A 21,241-nucleotide genomic window follows, 5' to 3' on the forward strand; every position below is an offset into this window, starting at 1 on the left:
GGTGATCACTGCTTTGATTTGATCTTGTCCTCGAATTTTGATGTGGTGTTTTTGAAATGGTTCAACTCCAGTCCTTCCAAGATGGATAAAATGTGAAAATTCTTTATTTTCAGTCTTTAGACTCCCTACTGGTTCTGCCAATAGATGTGTCAATTCTTTCTATTATAAGTAGAATGAATATATTTCTCTCTAGCATAACTAATGCCCATATATTAGGTGTGAATGGTGCACAGAATATTGGGGCCCTCACCTTTTTTATAAAGCATTACGAAGAACAAATTACAATTAGCAGGCATTATGAGTTAGATCTGGTATCATAGTATCATAGAATGGCCTGGATTGAAAAGGACCACACTGATCATCTAGTTTCAACCCCCTTGCCTTGGGCAGAGTCACTAGCCACTAAACCAGGCTGCCCAGAGTCACATCCAGCCTGGCCTTGATGTGTAAGTTTATAGCATTTGCTGCCCTTCTTAAACTGAGTGCAGCATCACTGAACCATAGAATGGTTGGGTTGGAAGGGGTCCTGAAGGCCACCAGGTTCCAACCGCTGCTGTGGGCTGATTGCCACCTACCAGGTCAGGTCCCCAGCCCAGCATTGCTGTCATGAGCAAGGAGATAGCACTCTGGATGTGAATAAGCCTCACGAGCTCATGCAGCTCTGGGTGTGAGCTGTGCATCTACTAAAGCTGGGGCTGCTAGAGCTGCCGAGCAGCAAATTCCCTGTGGCCCAAAGGGTTCGTGTGCACTGACTGCAGCGTGGGCTGCAGACGGACGCCTGGGTTCTGAGTCACACAGCCATGTAAGTCCCACGGGAAGGTTGTGTTTTTAGGCTAGTTTGTATTTTTTAGCTGTTTGTAAGCCTTTCTGCCTGTAGAAGCAAACAAGGAGCTGTGGCACTGAGTGCTGCTGTGCTGTTCCCAGCTGGCAGCCAGCAGTGGAGATGGAAGCCGTGAATTTCTAAGTGCCAAGCAGAGGGGATGCTGAGCCGGATGGGCTGCAAGCAAGCTGGGAAAAACAAGGCTGCTGAAGCATCAGTGAACAAGGTGGTCTAGTTGTGTGAGTTCAGCACCTGATGCTCATTATGTAACTTTTTCCAGCCCATCACAGAAATGGCAGGGAGGGAGGGGAGACCGGCTGCTTTGTCTGAGCCTCACTGAGAGATGCTCATCCCCATGACTTCTGAAGGGTCTTGGCCAAAGAAACCCCTGTCGATATGAACACTGCAAACCCTGTGTTTTGATGGGCTAATGATCCCTATTGTTCCAAAAGGGACACAGTTGCCCTGAGCAATTCCTTCAGCCCCACCGTCTGGTACAGACTCATCCAGCACGGGTATCCCAAAGCTGGAACTTTATTTATAAAATGACTCATACAGGGACAAGCAACCCCAGTTCACTTCAGCTGGACAGGGCAAGGTTACACAGGCACACAGAGACCTCTGAAGATGAGCTAAGTTGCCGGTTTGTATATGCAAAGCCTCTGCATGTGCTGTTTTAGGGGGTAAGCTTGTGGCCTTATACTGCTGAGTATACGCCAGTGAGTGGCACCATGCTATGTACAAACTTTAATGAGAACTTTTCCCCTAAAATAGATGGAGGACATGAAAATGGCTTGGCAAAATGATGTGAATTCAGAATGTGTTCCCCAGGATTCTGTGGAACAACTCATGCGCGGACACGCAGTAAATAATTCAAAGGGCCGGCTCCGTTTCTCTGCTCATCTCCTTCCAGGTGAACTCAGATCCACAGGGCAGGATGTGTTTCTTCATTCTGTGGTTGTGCTTAGATCATTCCTGCCAGCCACGGTGGGAGGAAGAGCCCAACAGTCCCCAGCAAACACACGATGATGAACATCCAGAGGAAGATCCGGTCAATGACCATTGCTACGTACTTCCAGTCTTCCTTCACCTGGCAACACAGAGATGAAAGGCCAGTTATTAATGCTTAATTGAGATTCAAATGTAAGAGGACTTTTTGTGCTTTATTCTAAATACAGTATTTGAATTCCTTAAGTAGGGAGAAAGGGAAGGGTCTTGCTTATAAACAGTGGTGGAGTATGATGGCAGTTTTTACTCTCATCAATTGCATGGGAGACATCCCCAATGACAAACCCTGTTCACAGCTCCTCAGGCATGATATGTCTGTGGATAATTAAGTGTGTGTGCACACTCACGATTCCAGTTTCAACGAGCAACAGCTGTAACAGGGTGTGTAAATGAGACTGAGATTCAAGTTTAAGAGGGAAAGAAATCGCTTGTTTCTTTGTGCTGGTAAACAGATTTGTTTACAGATTAATGAAGCCAAATGCATTCTGTGAAGGGAATTACAGCTTTGGCTGAGTGAGCAGTGAAAACGAACCAGCAAATAAAAGAAGTGGTTTGCCTCATCCTGCTTTTTCTCCACTTTTGTCTTGCTGTGGGATGATATTCCAGCAATTCCTCTCTAGGGAAGTCTAGTTCTTATTAGTACCATCAGGCAAGATCTGTTATAAATGGCTATTTCATCAACTAAGAAACCACACACACATGAAAACCCCTTTTATTATATTGCTGTTATTAATTTCTTTCCCAGGAAGAGGACTGATCAGATGGTGAAGCTTTATTTGATACGGCTGCACCCATTATAATTCCCCACAATATACTGCTCAATGATGAATAGCCCTGATGTCGCCTTGTGCTTCAGGCTGAAATCTGGCAGGCTGCCCTGATCCTTAGGGAAAACATCTCAGCAGGAGCTTGCTCCTGCCTCTTCTGCGCTCGTGACTGCAGCGAATCAGGAGTGTGGTGCACAGAAGAGGAGGAGGCAGCAAAGCTGAGAATGTGCTTTGCTGGGGCTGCTTTCCTGCACCCACCAGTGGGTGCAAACAGAGGTTTCTATTATTCAACAGCCAGGTTAAAAAAATGAAATTAAATAATGGCTTGTGCTGAAGCCACTTACTTTCTTCGAGCAAATGACTGAGCTATCATTGGTGAGTAAAAGAAATAACAACCCTTGAAATGAAACACTATCCTCTCGTACCAAGGATAAAGTTGCTGTGGATAGCCCCCTTCTGCCACACAGGTTTTCTGATCTATTCATCATTTGCTGAGAGCTGGAGTGAGTCTCTGAAGCTTAGAATTCCTGGTGAGAAGGCCACTCAGCAAGCTCAGGATGACTGTATTTAGAGGTTTAGCATCTCATGAAGAGGCAATGTGTAAAGAAAAACTGAAATTCTCCATCTGATGTCAATCTGGAAAGGTTGGTTGAGATAAATACTTCCCTATTATGGCAATATAATTTTTTTTTTGAGTCTTCTTTATGCTAGAAGTGAGTGGTAGAGCACCTGAATGCAAGAAACGAATGAGATGAGTTTCTCTTGGAGAAGAAAGGAGGAATGGGAGAAGAGGAACAGCTTGAAAAGTGCAGCTGAAATTTGCTTTCAGACGCAATGGTTTATACATAAACAGTGGGCCCAACTTGAAAACGATGGCTGGGAGCACATTGGATGTTTGCAAAATCAATATCCAGCTTTAGAGCAAGAGCACAGAAGGGTGAAATTAGAAAATACTGAGAGAGGGAAAAAAGAAGGGGAGGAGGAGGTGGAAAAGCAAATGGTTTGGGGTTTTGTTTTGTTTTGTTTTGTGACTTTTCTGTAGCATTTCCCCATGATTGAAACTCTCCAGCTTCTCACGCAGAGCGTGATCCACAGAGGCCTCTCTGACAGCATCCATGCAGCTGTCAGCATCTGCTGCCCCAACTCCTGAGCTGCGCCCTGATTAGTTTCTAAGAGGCTCACTCAAAACTCTTATTGGGAAAGGATCAGGGGCTGCAACCAGCTGATCACCCCCAAATTCCTGAAAGGTCGGGGGCTCTCTGGCTCTTCCCCAGTCCATCCCAGCAGCAGAATAGGGCATCAGCCCTTGGACTGGGGTGGAGGTGCCTTGGGGACCTCCAGGTGCCATCTGATGCTCAGGAGCCAGAGCCTGTAACACAGATTAGAGGAGTCCCGAGTGGTTTTATTGTACTTTGTTAAAAATAAACCAGTGAGATTATCCCGTGTTCCCTCCCCCTCAGCTATTTTCTCTCTCCCATTTTATTTTTTAAGCTGTCTTCATGGGCTTCTTATTAGAGTAGCCCTGATACGCACACAGTCACGAGGACAATGAGGCTTTGCAGACGGTGCTGTCAGTGGCTGGTTATTTTGACTGGTGTGTGACATGCAGCTCATCTTATTTCTCAGCCTGTAATTAATTTCTAATGGCATTCCTATCACATGCCGGGACAATTCAGTCTTGCATTTTCCCCGGTGTCTTCTTGTGCTGGTTTGGTCAAAGACAAGTTTCTGTAGCAAACAACTAACTGCCCTCTTGCATTTCCCATTTTCTCTTTGCCAAAGCACTTAATTAAATGAGCTATTTACTTTTAATTTAGAAACACTGCCCCTGTGGCAATGGTTCTCTAGAAAACAACAAAAAAAAAGGAAGTTTAAAAGAAGCTTTGTTCCCATCCTGCAAAGGTTTGTGGCTCAGGATATATGACCCAAGAGGCAGTGAGCTGGGTCCCAAGGGCTGCAGCTGCACAGAGCTGTCTGCTGATGGGTTTGGGGGAGACTTCCATTCCTGGTAGAAATGCCACAATTTAAGATGAAAGCAAATGTATGAGTACTGATGTCTTTTTTTTTCTGTGGTAAATTCTCATTTTATGAGATCAGCTCTGTTCCTTAACAGTAATTAACAATACCAGGGAGCCTGGTGCACTGACAGACTCCACTCACTACTGGATGTGCACGTGATGCCTTTGCTCACCATAAAGGTCTGTTTAGAGCCCAAAGAATTCTTCCTTTTCTTCTGCTTTTGATGTTTAGTGCTCTAAATATATATCTCGATGGGATAATTGTTTCATTTCAAGAAGGAAATGGGGAGGGAAGAGTAGCAGAGAGTGGAAGAAGAAAGTTCATTCTGAATCATAAAATCATGGAATGGCCTGGGTTCATCCAGTGATCATCCAGCTTCAACCCCCTGCTATATGCAGGGTTGCCAACCACCAGACCAGGCTTCTCAGAGCCACATCCAGCCTGGTCTTGAATGGCTCCAGGGATGGGGCATCCACAGCCTCCTTGGGCAACCTGTTCCAATCTTCTTTCTTGAAGAAAGAAGTGATAGATTAAGAAGAAACAACCCAAGGTATTCATTGGCTCAGTTCTTGTTGATATCAACAGGCTTAGCAGGGAGAGCATCAGTTGAAATGAGAAGTATTATTGATGCAATATTTTTTCATTTGCACCACGGGGAAATACGTGAGTTAAAATCAATTGACTTCCATGGGCTTATTCATTATTACTACTAGCTGGAGAGAGCAGAGTTTAATTCCCACAGCCTTAATGTGATGGTGAAATGTTTTAGCTTAGGCAAGAGAACTGAGCTGTCAGCTAATGAAGGTGGGGGTTCACAGCCTTCTTTGCCACAGATTTGTTCTGCGACCTTGTGCAGGTCAACTCATCTCTGTGCTTTGGCTGTCACTCCTCAAAATGAGGAATAAACAGCTGCTTCCTCAATGGGATGTTGTGAAGTGAAATACATTAAAGAACAGAGGCCTCTAAAACTGTGGTACCAAAGAGCACATAAATGGACAGTAGCACTTAATCCTTTGTTGCTGCTGCTAAGTGCTCTGTGCTATGAAAAATGCAAATAGAAAGACACTCTTCAAGCCCAGGAAGTCTTGCCTAAAAGCACTGTGACTTCCTTTGACTGTAAATCTGGTGACAATCGAACTGTAAGAACTGTCAGAAAGGTATCTTTGCTGACTGGTACCTCTAAGAAAAACTAGATCCCGTTTTCTTTAGCAAGAAGCTTGTGTCTGTGACCATAATTAGCTGGAGTACTGTAATCATAGTATTGTAATGGAAAAGCTATGAGATGATATAAAAGGATGTGGCATTTGTATGTGCATCACCATCTCCATTAAAAAAAAACACCTTTCAGCCTCTACTTTCCCTCTCTGCTTGTAGCCATATTTACCCCTTCAGAGTAAGCACAAAGTCTGTCTGTCCACCCACCTTCCTGCAGACTGAGCCAAGTGGTTCTTCACTGGAAGTCCGCTAATGAGGAATGGCGTCACACATGGCTAAACATACCCTGCAGCATCCCCACGCTACGGCACACTTCCCACAGCCACAGCCTATTTCAGGAATCTGCCTTGCCAGGCTCAGTAACCACAGTCAGTGCTGAAAAGAAACCATCCATTTCAGACAGAAATCCCTGTCTGATAGAGGCTTTGCTATAAAGAATTCTGCTGCATTCCCACAAAGATGACTGCTTTTCTTTCACAGCCTTAGCCCAGGAAGGGTCAAGATACTTCCTGGTAGGATTCTGTTTCTGCGCTTTATCTCATTATAAAACAGTTTTTGGCTCTTATCTGCAGAAAACTGAAAGCACAATTCAGAGCTGCGATGTGATCCCTTGTGCAAAGAACAGTGCTGTGAACTGCTGAACTACCAAAGCAAGGATGTTAGGGCAATGCTGGGGCATCCAACGTCAAAGTGCACTTGCTGATACTGTTCTCAGGAATGGGACAACAAGAAGTCACGCTGGCTCCTTCTCTGGCTGTTTCCTATAGCAGGCAAAGAGAGAATCACTCCTGCAAGGTGCCCTCTAGCCTCAATTAAAATCACATCCTTCGCTGCAATTAAAGGTGTTTTGAAATGGTTCAGGTTTGAAATACCAAAGGAATTCTCTTTTTTTCTAGCCATAATTTGATCCCCTAAGAAGCAAAATAAATTAAATGTCCTTCTACCAACCCCAAAATTTGAAAAGATTTGAGGGGAAGATGACTCATCTCTTCTACAGCTGGTCAAACTTGCTGAACAACTCTATTTTTCTGCTGTAGAACCCTATTGTTTGAGAGCAGCACTGAATATGACCTGGTTGTGTCAGACCCCTGGCTTGACAAGACCCCAGAGACAAGCTCTCTATCTTCATCCAGGGTACGTGGCATTGTGGGCATAGTGGGGATGGGTTGATGGTTGGATCAGATGATCAAAGTGAGCTTTTCCAACCTTAATGATTCTATAATTCTATGATTCTACCCATAGTGCCAGCGTGTCCAGGACCCATGATGATGAGTACACTCTGACAGCTCTAACGTTTGGTGAGGTTTCCTTCAGATTATTTTCAGCTTACCCAAAAAAGGCCAAGTTAACACACTTACTGAGAAATCTGCATCTTCTGCTCGCAGGTGGTCTGCAATGTAGTGGACCCCTTCCACTGCCAGCTTCAGGGCTGGGGACATCAGCACGAGGTGTTCTCCTTTGTTGCAGTGGCTCTTGCTTCCTTGAGTTGGTGTGCCAGCTGCCTCTCCCTTTCTGCACTTACACTTGCATTGGTGGGGCTTGTACTGGGGCTGCTCTTCATTGAGGTGGCAGCGTTGCGATGCTGGAGAGGCACTGGAGTGGCCATTGGTCTGGGAAGAGTCCTCCTGCAGGTAACAGTACTGGATGCTTCGGGACCTACAGCGGATGTTCCCTTCCTCTGTCTTATTGGGGCTGTACATCTGCTGAACACTGAGCGATCTGCCTTTTGAGATGGATGTGGTCTGGGTGTCACTCAGGGGATGGCAGGAGGATTGTGGAGAGGAGCACGTCACCTGTGGGGGCTCAGGGTGCAGCATCGAGTACTGTCCAGAAGGGGATTTGCACATGGGCTGGGGCTTGCTTGGTTCCTCAAGGTGGGCACAGAAGGAAGATGTGGGTGAAGGCTCATTACTCTGGGGACTGGGAGAAGATGAGGTAGTGAAGTTGGGCTCCATGTCGGTCTCAGACCAAAGCCTTGGTGAGTTGGTTATTTTGTGCATAGATTCGATCAGCTTCTTGCAATTGTCTTTCACTGTGGAGGGCCGCTTCATGAAGAGGAGACGTGGGACTATGTCAAGGAAGACCCTCCTCACCCAGTCAGGCATCGTGTGGGTACGTGGGGAACGGTGGTGCACATTGAGCACAAAGACAGTGATGATGATAGACAAGGTGACAAATATCATGGTGAAGAGCAGATACTCTCCTATCAGTGGGATGACCAGGGAAGTAGAAGGGATGATCTCTGTGATAAGCAGCAGGAACACCGTGAGGGACAGCAGCACCGAGATGCACAAGGTTATCTTCTCTCCACACTCAGAGGGCAGGTAGAAGACCAGGACGGTCAAGCAGGAGATAAGAAGGCAGGGAATGATCAAATTGATTGTGTAGAACAGTGGCAGCCTCCGGATGATGAAGGAGTAAGTTATATCAGGGTAGATCTCTGTGCAGCATTCATATTTCTTGCTGTTGTAATTGCCCACAGCATTAATGATGACCCACTCCCCGCTTTCCCAGTAGTCCAGTTGGTCCACATGGCTATGCATGCTCACCAAGTCTATCTTAGCTTTGTCATACGTCCAAGATCCAAATTTCATTTTACAGTTTTGCTGATCAAAGGGGAAGAAGGTAACATCGATGCTGCAGGAGCTTTTATAGATGGCAGGTGGCATCCATTTAATTCTCCCATCATAGAAGAGGTGGGCTTTGGTCAGGTGGGTGACTGCAAAGTCACCATCAGCACTGGGGAGAAAGAGAAGATAAAAGAGACTGAATTTCTTTGAAACTTCTCTAATCTACTAAAGAAATAGGATATTTACTGCTTGGCTTCCAAAGATGCACTCAGAGCACCTTGGAGATGCAAGACATACACCACACACCATTGCTGGATCCATGCACCCTACCTAGATTTTGAACTCTACTAGCTTATGCTAGCACTGGATTTGAATGCAAATGTCAGATCCTGATGTATATAAGCCATACCCTGGAGCTAAATGCATGCAAATTCCCCTTGAAGAGGAAAATGCCCTGGAAAGGGTTGATTTTCCTCTGCTTTAGAGGGTAGAAATAATCAGCCATTGTAGCTGTGAGTTCTGTAGAGTTGTGACAGCCACTGTAAGTGAACAGTGTTGGGTAATCAGTCAGTCTCTTACACAAAAAACAGTTAGAAAATCCTATTAATAAGAATAACAACAGCTAGAATCTTGATTTCCCAGTATGGGAATTATTTACAGTGTCTTTTTACAGGGATTCTCCACTGGGAGATGTGTGCTGACATCAGATACTTGAATAACAACCCAGGATTTTCAATCAGAAAGCCTCATAAAGCCAGGGTCTTTGGAAAGTCACAGCCGGGACACCCAGTAATTATTCTGTGGTGCTGAACTGAGCTTTTTAATGAAATTCTTGCTTCAATAATGAAAGGTCTTTACTCTTTGTGGCAAGTTTTGGAAAAGCTGAAGTTTTTTTTTCTAAGACAAGAAAGCTAAAAATACATACAAACCCAGACTGCTCTCCCCAAGGGATTAAGGCAAAAACAGCCATACCTTTCTCTCTAACACAGATGAATAAGAGCATTATCACTGTACCATGCATTTTCTTTCTTGACTTTTCTTTTTCACGTCTAATTTACAGTCGTGAACTTCTTTCTCTGGATGAACACCATCTAGTTTTCTCCTGGGTTTTGTCTACCCTGTAAAGCCAGTTTGAGACACAAAACATGCGCAGCAAGTGATGCTCCAGCACTTGCTCTTCCTGGTGTTTTTCTTTCTAAATCTCAATAGGAATTTGGAATCCAATTCTGTATTTAATGAGACCTTGGAGGTCTGATTAAATTGTTCATTAATGGAACAATATTGGACTGGTATTACAGCAAAGAGATAATGAACATCCACTGGTGTTTCCTTTCTCAGGTAGAATGATGTATAAGTGGCTGGGAAAACACCACAGCTATACGGTTTTGCTATTTAACACTGCTGCTAAAGGGCAGGAAAGTTGCTAAAAATGCACTAAGGGACAACAGTTGCTGCATGCCTTGTATATCAATTATTTCAGTAACTGATGTGCTTCTATGATTAGAAAGACATTTGAATTGCATGCCCAACAAACCCAGCCTCAGCCCTGGTCCTCTCCAGCTCACACACTTACAGATAGCTGCAGCTTTATCTTCCAAGGCAGATGTTGATGCAGTGCCACGGCAGGCACGAATCCAAAGGCAGAGTTGTTTCTTGCACCTGGGGGTTAGCTAACAACTCTGAGGAGTCTTAAAACATCCTGGCATCTTCCTGCTTTTCCCATAACAACCTAACAAGGCTATAAAGTAATTGCTGGCTTCGGATGGGTTTTACAGCACGTGTTTGAGCTTCTCACTGCAGTTCAGCATAGAGATATTTGAGCAAATTTTAAGCAGGCTAAATTAACCTCAATACTGTACACAGATGGAATCCAAGCCAGTTATGCTGTGCAGAGATAGTGTTAGCTGTTGCCTTAGACCATTGTGCATACATATATATTTATTTGCCTATTTTCCCAGGCTGCCCACCCACACTGGACCCTCAAGCATATGCTCATTGGCTTGGAAATCACTCTCACTGGCATGCTGCCGATGCAGGGTGGAGCTTGAGAAAGGCTTTCATTCGGGGTGAGGTTTTCATTCTGCTCATCTTGACATGAGAAAAGAAGCAAAAAAGATCACCAGGCTGTTGACAGTCTTCAAAAAAGCCTTGCTCCCGTCTTCTCCAAGGTGTCAAGCTGAGAAGACTGTCTGTAAATGAAGTCTGCAGTTACAAGATTGGGGAAACCTTTTCTCACGGGAAGCTTTGCTACAGGAGAATCCCTTCTTGGTCAAGCTGTGCCAACATTCACTATGTAACGTGAAGGATGCCTTAGGCAGGCAGGTGGGAAATCGACAGGGAAAATCAGCAGTCAGTGGTAGCACAATTTCATCTCATTGAGTCTCGACCACCGTGTTGTGACAGATGCATTGAAAATCCATTTGGAAGCAGGAGTGAGTGAAAGGTAAATATCACAACAAGGACTTGAGAATTAAGATAGACAGGCTCTCCTGGTTGCTCCGTCCTGACAGCTCTAAAAAATCTGTCAGTGATAAAGTGCCAGAGCTTTTATATTTTCACGTCAAACACAACTGTGCACACTAATAAAGACAGAAGACAGTTTCTCATTCCTTTTCTGATGGAAACAGTGCTACTGAATTCTGCAGCCTTGGACTCCTCAGTTCTAGAATGCAGGTAGTTCTAAAACCTTCTACGCTCCTAAGGGTCCAAGGGTGGCATTGTTTTGCTGGCAGCCATCAACCATGTCTCATTAAAAACCTCTGCTGTTGGTTCCTTTTTTTCCCGTTTCTGTTTTGCCTGCAGTTGGAGATGGATCATCTCACACAATTGAGTGTTTTCAGAATGCATGTAAATGAGGAGCACGCTTATTTTAATTTCTGATGATACAATTTAAATCCAAACAGAGCTTTAAAAGCTTGAAAATTAGCTATACACACGTATGGGTGTAGTTAGAATGCCCTCATTTAAAGCATTTGTCACCCAGCAACAGGAAACAAGGCAAAAATGGGGATTCAGGACCCCATTAAACAACTCACCCTGTGCCCTTTTGGTAGATATTACAGAGATGCTTCTGTATTGTTCAGATTAAAGCACTCTCCACGGGCAAATCAAGTCACCTTTTGTTCAGTAATTACTTTGTATTACTGAAATGATCACCAGGAATTCATAGGTTGAAAAGGACCCTTGGAAATTATCTACTGCAAATTCCCTGCTCAAAGCAATCAGCTACAAGAGGGCGGTCAAGACTTTGTCCTGTTGAGTTTGGAGTATCTCCAGGTTACTGGCAACTGGGGTATAAAACATTTGTGTCGATACAGAGTTTGGGTGTTGATTTCAGGTCCCATCCCAGCATTTGCTCGAATCAAAAAGGCATCAGAAGAGATAATTCCTCTCTAAAAATATACTGAATTCCCAGAAGAATCAGGTAAGCTTAAGTGTGAAGCAGCAACTGCAACTTAGAACTACATCCTGGCTCAAAATGGCAAGATCTGAGTATGCACACAAAGGAAGAAAAATATCAAGCATGTTTCTAACATTTCTCAAGTTAGACTAAGGCATCTTTTGGCATTTCTCTTCCAAAGAGGTTTGGAATGACTCAGAAAACCAGCGTTAATTCACTGGTTGCAAACATCATTGTACAGTTCAAAAGAACAAGCAACTGCAGTACAGTTCAAAGAACTCTCTGCTTCCTCAAGACTTTCAAAAGCTGCCTGCCACATGAACTTCTAATCCAGTCCAGCAGTCCTTTGTGTGCAAATTATCACTGGGTGAATCTCCTTAAGATACGTCCCCCTCCTAATTACTAGAACTGTATTATTTGAATTTCCCTAAGGCATGATCCTGTCTTTTATTCAGTTTTTGTTACTATGGAGGATAAGGCAGGGATTTCCTTATGGAAGAGCCAACTCCAGAAAGCATTGACAAAAAGTGTAAGTAAATTATGAAGTCAGAATGTTTCCAATAGCCTTTCCTTATACTCAGCAGGGATGAGAAATGCTGCAATGCTATCTCAAACATCTAGACGAAACGTGAGCTTTGCTGGATAACTTTCATGTTCCCTGTCCAACCATTAAGCTCAAGGTTCTTGCATTCCTCTTTAGCAATTGGACCTGGCTGCAAATTTGCTGTTCCAAACTCCTGTGGAGTTTCAGTGATGGGCTGGATCCAAATCACACAACACAGTGGAAGAGCAGGGAAAACATCAAAATGCAGCGCTTATTCCTTGATAAGACTGACAAATTTTCACTTAAAATAGGCACAAGAACACTAAAATGCACATAAAGTCCATTCATGAATGGGAATCTAAGTCAATGCAGTGAATTAGATAATTTGCTTACTAAGGATTTGGCGGCATCTGAAGAGCCTTTAGAGCCTTGGATACAGAACAGCTGGCTTTCTTAAGAGAAGAGAAGCTTTGACAGTCCCCTATTAACTCATTCCTCTGTTATTCACGTTTTGTTCTGTCTAACAGAAACCGTTTACAGAGTCTTAGAATTTACTTCATTGAGCCTGAAAACCCAACAGCACATTCATTTCCCTGTAGGATATTAATTTGTTTTTAGATTCCTTATGAACGCTGACAACTACCTACACTCTTGAGGACAAACCATCCAAGTTTGCTCATTTAATTTGGGCCTCTAGAGTGGATAAATGGAAGTTTTGGACAACAATGTGCTTAGATATGAGTCCTTAAATTGATTTCATGTTTACATCATTAAGTGTTACCATTTCTATACATTCCTCAGGATGGAAACAAGAAAACCAAACCCTGTATAATCTGAAACATCACTGCCAGAGTAGTGCAACTAAGACAGTGACTGCAGCTACAGATAGACAAGAGCAGCTAGGACAGACAGCAGCCTACACAAGACATGTTGGACACTATATGAAAGAGCACGAGAAAGTATAGCAATAAAGAGAGAGAATTAAGGGAAAGCCACTGCTGACTGGCTAATGGTTGGCGCCCACAGCCATGTTTAATTCATGGATAAAGTAACCAATTAAAAATGCATGATGGACTCATGATAACCATCAGGAGAACACATGATTATAAACAGTAAGTACTGGTGAAGGGAGAGCTCTAGGGTTTGGTGGCTGGGTCAGACCTCATTGAACCAAGCATTAAGGAAGGAAAAGCTCAAAGCATTGCAAGCCCAGAAGAGGACAGGAACCTCTGTGATGAGTGTTAGTTATGTCATTTAATGCATGTCTGGGACAGATACTGTGAGAATGTAGGACAGATATTACAAGAATCTACACAGACCTCAAGGAAAAAGAGCAAACTAAGGAAGGACAATTGCAAGAAGCTCCTTGATGCTGCAGGAAAGGAAAGTTGGCAAGAACACGTTTGCTTTCTGGACTCAGTGCTCACACTCACTTGTTGTAGAGGACAATGTCCGGCCTCCAGATGAGCTCCGAAGGGATTCGGATGGATGTGACATTTTCATACTCCTGGGGGTCCCAGCGCAGCTTGTAGTCATGCCATTCCTGCCAAGAAGTAGGTGGTTACAGAACTGGGAGAGTTCAGATTGCAAAACTGAAATGCAACAGGGAAAAGCACATCTTTTGGTGCACCCACCTGCTTCACCCACACATTCGTGGTCATCATTTGGTTCTTCTCATCCTGAAATGTAAGATCAGTTGTTGGTTATAAGAGCAGACAAAGTGGCCAAAGGATTAAACTAAATTAAACATAACTTAATTGTACCTTATTTCTGTAATTACAAACCAATTCTGCAACAAATAAAAGTTTAATCTTGGAAATAAAAAGCAGATGTTTCCTTCATTCAACATGGGACAGGGCACAGCTGTCTGATACCACACAACAGCTGAGACTGCACTGAAGCAATCCTGCCAGCAGACTGGCTTGAATTTACTGGGTTCATCCTCAGATGATAGGGACGGGTAGAAGGAAGCACTCCTCAGCTCAGCTTTGTCCTGAGCAGAGGGAAGGGACTGTTGGATGTATATGCTCAGTCACATGTGTGCACTGCTTGCAATGCTCAGCTCTGCAGCAAATAGCATTTAGTATTTTCATGCAACGTTATCAGTGAGCACAGCTCTGGAAACATGAAGCTCAGTGGTATTTCCCTTTCTATAAAATATATGAACTTTAAGCATCATGGAGTGACTTACTCAGACAAAACCAAGCTACTCTACTGACATATAACCTTTAGGTGGTCTAGTGTATACCCATGATGTTGACTGGCACCTACCCCTAATTAGAAATAGCATGAGACAGCAGAACTACACATATAGATTCAAATAGTGCTGAATTAATAGCACAGTAGTATTACTGTTCTCCACTTGCCTGGCATTCAAGTTACCAACCCTGTGTAAATCACCAGCATGAATTAAAGAGAGCTCAGAGCTTATCGGCGTGTTTGTTTCTTTTCTCTCCCTTTGGTCTGGCATCAAACCTCGCTTGGATGACAGGGCTCATTTGGAAACAAACTGCTCATCATTAACTTTGCACTTGTGCCAGTTCAGGATTAATTCTGAGCGTTAAAAGCCAGAAGGATTCACATGATTGGGCCTCCCCACTCTCTGTGGCCATGGCATCAAATGTAGCACCTGAGCAGAGAGACCTTCATCCAGGAGATGGGCATCAGCAGCACGTGGAGGAAGGAAGAACACAAAGAGCACTCAAATGAATGACAAAGGAAAGACAAAATCCATCTGTTTCCTTGGATGCAGGTAAGACATCAGGATCGCCACCAGTGGGGCAATGGACTGGACCACTCTGCTTCTTTGCAAGTCAGGTATCCAAAGGTCTCTAACACACCCCTTGCACTGCAGACTCATGGGTGCCACCAGATCCTGAACATCTTCCCATGGAAATTCCTGCCTACTTTCTCCCTCCAGGCGATACTTGAGGGCTCTGCTGTACTCCTGGTCCAAGCAAAGGATGGCTTCTTACCCACCAGGTTCCTTGTGGTGGCAATGTGACGCTGCCTTCCTGGCTCACTTCTTCCACACAGAGCACAGCAGGGGATTCTGCAGCTACAGTGCAGCTGCTCTGCCTGGTCTCTTTCCTCAAGGTGAACGCAGCATGCGGCACCATGTAGAGACATGGGTTTGGACTCCAAGGATGTCTCTCAGTGGCCATTCCCTGACATTTGCCTGATCTCATGCCCTTCTGGACACTGAAACACCCGGGTTAGCTGAGGACACATGGTGATGTCAAGTTCCCCATTGATTTTTATTTCCCTCTCAGCTTTTGTCAGTGGGAGCCAGGATTTGAATACGGCTCTGATTTCTCTTTCAGACTTCTTGTTGGGAGCTGAACAACAGTCACACAAGAGTCTGCACAAGGAATGCTGCTGCTGGGGAGAAGCAGTCAAAGTACTGCAGTGGTAGCAGAGATTACACCTACATCCCCTGACCCCAGTAGTGTGGAATGGGATGAGATCCCTCCTCTTGCCTCCCCCCTGCACAGAGAGGCCAGTCAATTGCACTCCTGACTACTAACATGACTTTAAAAAAGACTTATTCTTCTTCAGGAACCCAGGAAGAGCTCTACAAGGCAGGTGTATCGATCCCACCCCTCTGTGGTTCTTCAGTTGCATAATGGAAATCTCTACCATGCCTCCACAGTCACTAATGTCTCATCTTTACTCTTATCAATTATTCAGATGGGAACTGAACAACTTCATCATGAGCAACTGCAGACAGCTCTGTATTGCTCAGGCTGACATAAAGAGAGAGGAAGAATGGAGGATTGCTGCCCTGCTGCAGAGCTGATATCTCGTGCAACCCTCCTGTAACTGGTGTCTTCCACTTCCTCTTCCTGCCCCACCTTGGCTTCATTTCCCTTACATCTAAGGTCTAAAACTCTAAAATCCAATTTTATCACCTTTGCCTCAAAATATAAGTGCAAGTGGACTGAAAGAAGCACATAGGAGCAAGGCGTGCACAAGCTAGAGTGTGTGTGTGCATCCCATCACCCCGTGGGGATCACCTGTGTTTGTGATGGTGGGAAACACACTGCAAGAAGATAAGCCTTTAAAAACCAATTCAATGCATACCAGCTCAGAGTGCAAATCACTCTGTTCCATACAGGCAGTTTGAACAAGTAACTTCTATCTGAGCAAACATGCAGGAATCATTTTCTCATTACTATCTATCTGCACAGTTAACACCCCTCATGACTTTCATTTTTAGGGAGCTCCTTAGACCAACCATCTCCCAGAGATGTACAAACCTCCGGTCCAATCAGCCCATGCAAATTAGTGCTAACAATTATGGTTTAAATTATAAATCAGCTGCTTGTTTTTCCCTTAGCCAGGATCCTTTGGCACTCAAACCAGTTGTTCCACTGCTCTGCTGTGATTAGTCCCATTAGCTTTTGGTAAGGAATTTGGGATTCTGGCTATAGCCAGTGAAGAATAAAGGACATGGTTTGGTGACCAGCTACTCATACAGCAGAACTGTGTGGTGACTCCTACTGAGATCAAAGGCTTCCCACCCTTACCCTGAATCAGCCTGCAAACGCCCCCACTCACCACAAGCATCCTCCCCCCAAACTAGTTAACCTTCATGGGCAGGGTGCACTTACAACATCAATGAGCTGGGCTATGGACAAGCCGAAGCGGACCAGGACCACATCCGAAATGTTGGCGACGGGACGGGACCACTTGTTATAACCGGAGAAGAGTTTCTTCAGGAGACGCTCCTCCGCATGGGCTCGCGTTTCCACGTGGCCGAAAGCTGCGGGCAGGGTAAGGTGAATTCGCTTTGCTGTGCACTGCAACCCTGAGCCATGGGGGGGAGCAAAATCCCTCCTGGGGGGACCACTGGGTTGATCCCGGGCATGGACGAAGCAGGGCAATGCCACCGTGGTGACGTTCCTCCCTACTACCCCAAGCACTGATTGCTGTGTATTTCTTGCTCAGTTCTCATGTATAGAAAGTAGGTTTTCTACTTCAGAACAGGATCGGTCTGCAGAAACTGAGGGCACCACCACTAAAACCATTTGAAATACACTGCACGGGCCATTTTTGCCCGAATCTTTAGTCTTTGTGGCAAGCTTCTAGCATAGAAGTCTGTGGACAGGATAGGGGGATGCTAGGCAAAAAGAAAAGCAGCATCTTTAATCCAAAAACTGCAGGGGGGTGGGGTGGTGGGTTGGTTTCACACAGGAAAACTGGCATCTAATGCATCAGTTAAAAACAAAAAGACACAAAACAGACAAATTCAGCTCTCCAAACTAAGCTTCACAGCAGCCCCTCCTCAAAAACGACGGCAGAAGGAAGAGGAAGGAGGAGAGCTCAGACTGGGTAATACGAGTGAGGTTTCTCTCAACGACTTCAGAAGTTGGATGCTGCAAAGAGCAGCCCCGACTCTGCACGTTCGCCGACGGTGCTGTCAGCGGTGCCAGTTGGTTTAATTAAAAATGAAATCCTCAGTTCACTGGAGACTGCCGGGGGGCTACATCCCATCCTCCAACATGGGAAGAGGCAGCGGGGGGCTCTCCCCGCGTCCCCTGTGGAATATGGCTCCTACTTAGCAGCAGCCTGTCCTGGATTATACAAAGGGAAGCATTAGCAGAGCTCTGCCTGCGCTCTCCCCAACCACAGCCATCGCCCGGAGACACATCAACACACTTCACCCAGGGAGAAAAACCCAGCGAGAGGCTGAGCTCTGTGTGCGTTCTCCCCCATGTCCCCTGCTGTGCTTTAACCCTTTCCCCAACTGTTCGGGCAAGGAGAAAAAAACAGAAGCAACAGAAGCACTACGCGATTTATTTAGTGGATCTGTAACAACGGGGCAGGGGAGATGTGTGGGAGTGGGGGAAATTCCTTGCAAAAAGGGATTGGTGATCGCAGAATGGCTAAAGGAGAAAAGAGAGAAAGAGCAGAGCAGGGGGAGAAGAGCCTTCTCAAACTTACCTGGGAAGATGCTGGCACACAGCAGGAGGAGGAGGTTTCCCTTGGACACGAGAAATCCCATTGTGGAGCAGAGCTCGGGCTCTAGTACGCAGCGTCTCCCGTCGGGGCAACTTTTCCTCTCCGTGCCTCCGAATCCTCCGGCTTCATTCCCCTCAGCTCCTTTCTCTCCCTCTTTTCAGGAGGGCATAACAACTGATTTATATTCTTCCCATTCTTTGCCTGCTTCCCAGCTCTCCCCACTAGGAAGATGCTCTTTCCCCAGGATACGGATGGACACTTGTGCCCGCTCACAAGAGACACAGGAGGGTTGCAGAGCGCTCCCGTTAGGACGCACACAACACCCAGCCTTCCTCCCTGCCCTGCTCGCTCCTCGCTCTGCTCCGAGGCGCTTTGACTGCTCGGTTTGTTCACTGCTGCTGCCGCCCTTCCCCCAGCCCTTTGGGCAGCGTTCGGTGATGTTTTTTGCTGCTGGTAGACCACCGATGCCGAGGAGCAGCTCTTGGTGAAGCAGAGAGAGAGAGCACGGCGCATTTGGGTACTTGGTGTAGTCAGACCTGCCCACCTCTAGCTGGAGAGGAGGAGGGAATCAGAGCTCTGCCAGCAAACAGGATGCAGGCGAGGAAAACTTTGAGCGATAAGAGGAGGTCCAGAACCTGGCTGCATGCACCCATAAATGGTGGTGCTGGGGCTGTTCGGGATCTTTACATAGCACCTGAACCCTGAATAATTTTTAATTAACATTAGCTGTTCGTTTCACCTTTTCCGAGTGCTTTTCAAGATTGCTCCTGTACGCTAACGAGGTAATTAGCCTGATAGGTATTTCTGGTCCAGACATACAGCTGCTGTCAAAGGTTATTGAGGCTAATGAGCCTGCCCATGAGAACAGGGCTCAGCTGTGCTTGGTTCTTCACAAACGCATGGCAAAAACACAAGTGTTAGGCTGCTGAGAGGCAAATGCAAATCAAAGGTGAGGTAGGAGCTTACCTGAATTTATCTATATCTGTGAATGCACCTTAAATACACCACAATTAACCCTGCTGAAGTCCTGACAGCTGTCTGCAAAGGAAAACTGTCAGCAGCAAATTAGTGCTTAGCCCTTCAGCATGCAGCCCCATTCCTTGCACTGGAGGCACGGAGCAGAGCCCTCTCTGTATTATTGTAAAACCAGCTTTGATATTAACACAATTACTTCCATATGGATAGTAAATGAATTCCGTTTTCAGGCAGGGGTAATTTTGTCAGCTGCAAAATTAATCAAAGTCTGTTCTAATAATACTAACTAAATATTTAATGCATAATAATTTCCTTACTCCTCAAGCATCTCAACTATCTTCCAGTATGAAGAGCTGAAAGTGGGAAGGATTAAAGCAATGAGAGCCTTTCAGGATGACAATACCCCATCACTCTTTTTCCTGTTGGGTGCATGGACTGCTGTACAGATTGCTTTCCTTCCTTTCAGTGACCTGAGCACCTCTTTGATACATCCAGGAGAGGGGCAGCAGATGGGCACCCACTCCTCACTGGGATAAGGACAGCACTGCCATACACTGCATGGTGCTTCCATACTCTGCTCCTCACTGGGTTAAGCACCATGCAGTTTGTACCCAACAGTATTAATGGTGACTTCAGTCATAGAATAGTACAACCATCCAAGTGGAAGAGACATCCAAGATCATCAAACTCAACCAGCAACAGGGCCTACCCAGTCCAGTCTCTAAATAAAAGCCCATATCCTCATCTTCAGCCCCAAATGAAGCATCGGAAATGACAAATCTTAACAATACCCTAAAAGGTATAGTGAGAAGTAAGATTCACAAAGGCCATTTTTCAAGCTGCTCCTAAGGTCAAGCATTGGACAACCAAGCCCAAGGGATCCAAGATCAGTTATTCCCTTTTGAAAATCCTGGCCATAAATAACACAGGTATCCTTGACTACAGACCCTCCTGCACAGAGCTGATTCAAATCCCATGGACGTACCCCATCCATCTTCTCCTTGCCTTATTTTCTGTGCTAGTGAACAAGGGAACTGGCCAGCAAATACTGCCTGTGGATTAACTCTATAAATAACTTTGATTAAAAAACGATTTCCTTCATTTGGAAATTAATAATAAATCATCATTTCTGATTAATGAAAGGTTTATCCCTCAGTTCCCCGGCTCTTCTTCTATATGCTGTGGGCAGTGAGCATATTTTACAGGGGTTTCTGTGCCTTGAAGTGACCTTGTTAAATCTCACTGCCTGTTTCTTTCTGCATCATTGGGCCATGATAAAATTTCCATCAGCTCTGTATGTCGTTGGAGGATGATGTTTTCCATTGGTACATGTGCAAGGGACTCAGGCTGACTGGGACAACAGATACCATTTAAGGGTTTTAATGATTTTTTTATTGTGGGAGAAAGCTGCAACTCCAGTCTGATTCCCAGGCATCCGGCTCTGAGCCTCATTATTATCATCTTCCTTTGTTTGAAAAAGAAATGGGTAATTTGGGCAATCCAGATGTTCATAAAAACTGCACGCAAACATCCCAGCCATGGAAGAATGCAGATTTCACTAAACATAATTAAGGCAGTGCTTTCCCCAAAGGTTCCCAATGTAATCTCAGACTTGTCCTTGGAATAAGGACAAGGCAGTAATGCACACTCAAGCTCAAGTGTTTGGGGTCATTCAGTAGAATTCCATGAATCTGCAAAGAGCTGCTAACTCTTGAATCCACCGTCTTGCAGTCTACACTCCTGCAAAGATCTTCGCCCTTTTAGCCCTTTCTGAAGTCTATTTTTGTTCCATTAAATGGGGGTTGAGATTCCCTGTGAGTTGGGTACCTGATGATAAACTGTGCCCAAGACCCCTCTCCCACCATCACTGCTTTAATGTGGAAAACATTCAACTGGCCAAAGAACAGAGGCATGAACAAAGAATCCTAGGGCCAGATGCTAGCTTTGAATTTACCCTCT

General features: G+C 45.1%; 1 protein-coding gene across 2 annotated transcripts; it reads right to left on the minus strand.

Annotated features, from left to right (window-relative positions):
* Positions 1–1,338: 1,338 nt before the first annotated feature.
* On the minus strand, positions 1,339–18,967 carry CHRNA4 (cholinergic receptor nicotinic alpha 4 subunit). Of its 2 annotated transcripts, XM_015881693.3 has the most exons (6): positions 18,290–18,967; positions 16,957–17,108; positions 13,978–14,022; positions 13,777–13,886; positions 7,188–8,568; positions 1,339–1,910 (listed from the first exon to the last, which is right to left on the minus strand). In XM_015881693.3, exons 1-6 carry the CDS (start codon positions 18,348–18,350, stop codon positions 1,785–1,787), a joined length of 1,875 nt encoding a protein of 624 aa, XP_015737179.2. In that variant the 5' UTR covers positions 18,351–18,967; the 3' UTR covers positions 1,339–1,784. The 2 variants fall into 2 exon arrangements, with proteins under 2 accessions (XP_015737179.2, XP_085376514.1); XM_085520388.1 differs by lacking the exons at positions 13,777–13,886; positions 13,978–14,022; positions 16,957–17,108; positions 18,290–18,967 and adding an exon at positions 9,973–10,588.
* Between the last annotated feature and the right edge of the window lie 2,274 nt (positions 18,968–21,241).

The sequence above is a fragment of the Coturnix japonica genome, chromosome 19, assembly GCF_054131305.1.
Source record: "Coturnix japonica strain WE chromosome 19, WE-NBRP24, whole genome shotgun sequence".
Taxonomy (NCBI): Eukaryota; Metazoa; Chordata; class Aves; order Galliformes; family Phasianidae; genus Coturnix; species Coturnix japonica.